This window comes from Siniperca chuatsi, linkage group LG16 (genome assembly GCF_020085105.1).
Source record: "Siniperca chuatsi isolate FFG_IHB_CAS linkage group LG16, ASM2008510v1, whole genome shotgun sequence".
Classification (NCBI taxonomy): domain Eukaryota; kingdom Metazoa; phylum Chordata; class Actinopteri; order Centrarchiformes; family Sinipercidae; genus Siniperca; species Siniperca chuatsi.
The window spans coordinates 28,217,042-28,222,041 of NC_058057.1; the positions used below are offsets into that span (position 1 = coordinate 28,217,042).

At 42.8% G+C, this 5,000-nt stretch overlaps 1 protein-coding gene across 10 annotated transcripts in view; it reads right to left on the minus strand.

The window, feature by feature from the left end:
• kidins220b (kinase D-interacting substrate 220b) overlaps positions 1-5,000 on the minus strand; it is a 38,477-nt gene that overhangs the window by 22,176 nt on the left and 11,301 nt on the right. For all 10 annotated transcript variants that reach the window (XR_006374820.1, XM_044168135.1, XM_044168129.1 and 7 more), the window contains exon 7: positions 3,397-3,495. Coding sequence is in view for 9 of the 10 variants with exons in the window: in XM_044168135.1 (XP_044024070.1) it covers positions 3,397-3,495 (99 nt within the window). In the remaining variant the exon portion in view is untranslated. The remainder of the gene's footprint in view (positions 1-3,396; positions 3,496-5,000) is intronic.

Here is a 5,000-nt window from a genome sequence, read left to right on the forward strand (position 1 = left end):
CACTATACTACTCCACAGTACTGATACTGCAGTATACTACTCCACAGTACTGATACTGCAGTATACTACTCCACAGTACTGATACTGCAGTGTACTACTCCACAGTACTGATACTGCAGTATGGTACTCCACAGTACTAATACTACTCCACAGTACTGATACTGCAGTATACTACTCCACAGTACTGATACTGCAGTATGGTACTCCACAGTACTAATACTACTCCACAGTACTGATACTGCAGTGTACTACTCCACAGTACTGATACTGCAGTGTACTACTCCACAGTACTGATACTGCAGTATACTACTCCACAGTACTGATACTGCAGTGTAGTACTCCACAGTACTGATACTGCAGTGTACTACTCCACAGTACTGATATACTACTCCACAGTACTGATACTGCAGTATACTACTCCACAGTACTGATACTGCACTATACTACTCCACAGTACTGATATACTACTCCACAGTACTGATACTGCACTATACTACTCCACAGTACTGATACTGCACTATACTACTCCACAGTACTGATACTGCACTATACTACTCCACAGTACTGATACTGCACTATACTACTCCACAGTACTGATACTGCACTATACTACTCCACAGTACTAATACTGCACTATACTACTCCACAGTACTGATACTGCACTATACTACTCCACAGTACTGATACTACACTATACTACTCCACAGTACTGATACTGCAGTATACTACTCCACAGTACTGATACTGCACTATACTACTCCACAGTACTGATACTGCAGTATACTACTCCACAGTACTGATACTGCACTATACTACTCCACAGTACTGATACTGCACTATACTACTCCACAGTACTGATACTGCACTATACTACTCCACAGTACTGATACTGCAGTGTACTACTCCACAGTACTGATACTGCAGTATACTACTCCACAGTACTGATACTGCAGTGTAGTACTCCACAGTACTGATACTGCAGTATGGTACTCCACAGTACTAATACTACTCCACAGTACTGATACTGATACTGCAGTATACTACTCCACAGTACTGATACTGCGGTGTACTACTCCACAGTACTGATGCTGCAGTGTACTACTCCACAGTACTGATACTGCACTATACTACTCCACAGTACTGATACTGCGGTATACTACTCCACAGTACTGATGCTGCACTATACTACTCCACAGTACTGATACTGCGGTATACTACTCCACAGTACTGATACTGCAGTGTACTACTCCACAGTACTGATACTGCAGTATACTACACTCCACAGTACTGATACTGCAGTATGGCACTCCACAGTACTGATACTGCACTATACTACTCCACAGTACTGATACTGCAGTGTACTACTCCACAGTACTGATGCTGCAGTGTACTACTCCACAGTACTGATGCTGCAGTATGGTACTCCACACTGATACTAATACTACTCCACAGTACTGATACTGCGGTATACTACTCCACAGTACTGATACTGCAGTATGGTACTCCACAGTACTAATACTACTCCACAGTACTGATACTGCGGTGTACTACTCCACAGTACTGATGCTGCAGTATACTACTCCACAGTACTGATACTGCAGTGTACTACTCCACAGTACTGATACTGCAGTGTACTACTCCACAGCACTGATGCTGATATACTACTCCACAGTACTGATACTGCAGTATACTACTCCACAGTACTGATACTGCACTATACTACTCCACAGTACTGATATACTACTCCACAGTACTGATACTGCAGTATACTACTCCACAGTACTGATACTACACTATACTACTCCACAGTACTGATACTGCACTATACTACTCCACAGTACTGATACTGCAGTGTACTACTCCACAGTACTGATACTGCAGTATACTACTCCACAGTACTGATACTGCAGTATACTACTCCACAGTACTGATACTGCGGTGTATACTACTCCACAGTACTAATACTGCAGTATACTACTCCACAGTACTGATACTGCAGTATACTACTCCACAGTACTGATACTGCAGTATACTACTCCACAGTACTGATACTGCAGTATACTACTCCACAGTACTGATACTGCAGTATACTACTCCACAGTACTGATACTGCGGTATACTACTCCACAGTACTGATACTGCAGTATACTACTCCACAGTACTGATACTGCAGTATACTACTCCACAGTACTGATACTGCAGTATACTACTCCACACACTGATACTGCAGCTATACTACTCCACAGTACTGATACTGCAGCATATACCACTACCACAGTACTGATACTGCGGTGTAGTACTCCACAGTACTGATACTGCGGTATACTACTCCACAGTACTGATACTGCGCAGTATGGTACTCCACAGTACTGATGCTGCAGTATACTACTCCACAGTACTGATACTGCACTATACTACTCCACAGTACTGATGCTGCAGTATACTACTCCACAGTACTGATACTGCAGTATACTACTCCACAGTACTGATACTGCATATACTACTCCACAGTACTGATGCTGCAGTATACTACTCCACAGTACTGATACTGCGGTATACTACTCCACAGTACTGATACTGCACTATACTACTCCACAGTACTGATACTGCAGTATACTACTCCACAGTACTGATACTGCTGTATGTATACTACTCCACAGTACTGATACTGCATATACTACTCCACAGTACTGATACTGCAGTATGGTACTCCACAGTACTGATACTGCAGTATACTACTCCACAGTACTGATACTGCAGTATACTACTCCACAGTACTGATACTGCAGTATACTACTCCACAGTACTGATACTGCAGTATACTACTCCACAGTACTGATATACTACTCCACAGTACTGATACTGCAGTGTAGTACTCCACAGTACTGATACTGCAGTATACTACTCCACAGTACTGATACTGCAGTATACTACTCCACAGTACTGATACTGCAGTATACTACTCCACAGTACTGATACTGCAGTGTACTACTCCACAGTACTGATACTGCGGGGTATACTACTCCACAGTACTGATACTGCAGTATACTACTCCACAGTACTGATGCTGCGATATACTACTCCACAGTACTGATACTGCAGTATACTACTCCACAGTACTGATACTGCAGTATACTACTCCACAGTACTGATGCTGTAGTATACTACTCCACAGTACTAATACTGCAGTATACTACTCCACAGTACTGATACTGCAGTATACTACTCCACAGTACTGATACTGCAGTATACTACTCCACAGTACTGATACTGCAGTATACTACTCCACAGTACTGATACTGCAGTATACTACTCCACAGTACTGATACTGCAGTGTACTACTCCACAGTACTGATACTGCAGTGTAGTACTGTGTGTTGAAGGGTGTGGTCGTACCGCCCCCTCCTGGTCGACGTCGGCTCCGTTCTCCAGCAGGTGCATCACACAGTCAAAGTGTCCTTTCCTGGACGCCCAGATCAGAGGAGTGGTCCCGTACTGTCACACACACACACACACACACACACACACACACACACACACACACACACACACACACACACACACACACACACACACACACGATTTAAAACATTTCTACTTATATAATTACACGTTAACCTGAATACTCAGTTCAGCTGTTACTCTGCAGTGGTCAGTTTTTAAAGACGGTACAGGTGAAGCGATGCGCGCTGGTTGTACGAGTTTTAAGGAACGTAAGGAATGTAAATGTGACGACGTGGAGCTGAGCAGCCGCCGCTCGCTGCTGCTTCCGTCTGTTTCAGGTTTCAGGTTTCTGTCTGATGTGAAAATCGATCAGCAGACTGCTGAAACTCGCCGTGTGATCCGTCACAGCGAGCGGTGCGTCTGCGTCGATCTGTGCAGTTTAGTTCAGAACGATTTGAAAAAGTGTGACGATTAAACAGCTCGAGTTTCTGCAACTTTATTCGTTTATTTTCAAATTGGACAGAAATGAATAAAAGCCAGCGGCTGATTTGTTGAATGGTTATTTGTAATGTAAAGCGTACGCATACGTAGTAAATATACAACTGGTCTGGCCCTTTAAGGACCCATCGTTTGATTTACAGATAGTAGTTAAATATTTAATAGTGTTGCTGTTTGTTGTTGTGTTGCTGTTTGTTGTGTTGCTGTTTGTTGTTGTGTTGCTGTTTGTTGTGTTGCTGTTTGTTGTGTTGCTGTTTGTTGTTGTGTTTGTTTGTTGTGTTGCTGTTTGTTGTTGTGTTGCTGTTTGCTGTTGTGTTGCTGTTTGCTGTTGTGTTGCTGTTTGTTGTTGTGTTGCTGTTTGTTGTGTTGCTGTTTGTTGTTGTGTTGCTGTTTGCTGTTGTGTTGCTGTTTGCTGTTGTGTTGCTGTTTGCTGTTGTGTTGCTGTTTGTTGTGTTGCTGTTTGTTGTTGTGTTGCTGTTTGTTGTGTTGCTGTTTGTTGTTGTGTTGCTGTTTGCTGTTGTGTTGCTGTTTGCTGTTGTGTTGCTGTTTGCTGTTGTGTTGCTGTTTGCTGTTGTGTTGCTGTTTGCTGTTGTGTTGCTGTTTGTTGTGTTGCTGTTGTGTTGCTGTTGTTGTTGTGTTGCTGTTTTGTTGTGTTGCTGTTGTGTTGCTGTTGTGTTGCTGTGTTGCTGTTTGCTGTTGTGTTGCTGTTTGTTGTTGTGTTGCTGTTTGTTGTTGTGTTGCTGTTTGTTGTTGTGTTGCTGTTTGTTGTGTTGCTGTTTGTTGTTGTGTTGCTGTTTGTTGTTGTGTTGCTGTTTGCTGTGTTGCTGTTTGTTGTTGTGTTGCTGTTGTTTGTTGTGTTGCTGTTGTTTGTTGTGTTGCTGTTTGTTGCTGTGTTGCTGTTTGTTGCTGTGTTGCTGTTTGTTGTTGTGTTGCTGTTTGTTGTGTTGCTGGTTGTTGTGTTGCTGTTTGTTGTTGTGTTGCTGTTTGCTGTTGTGTTGCTGTTTGTTGTGTTATTGTTTGTTGTTGTGTTGCTGTTTGTTGTTGTGTTGCTGTTTGTT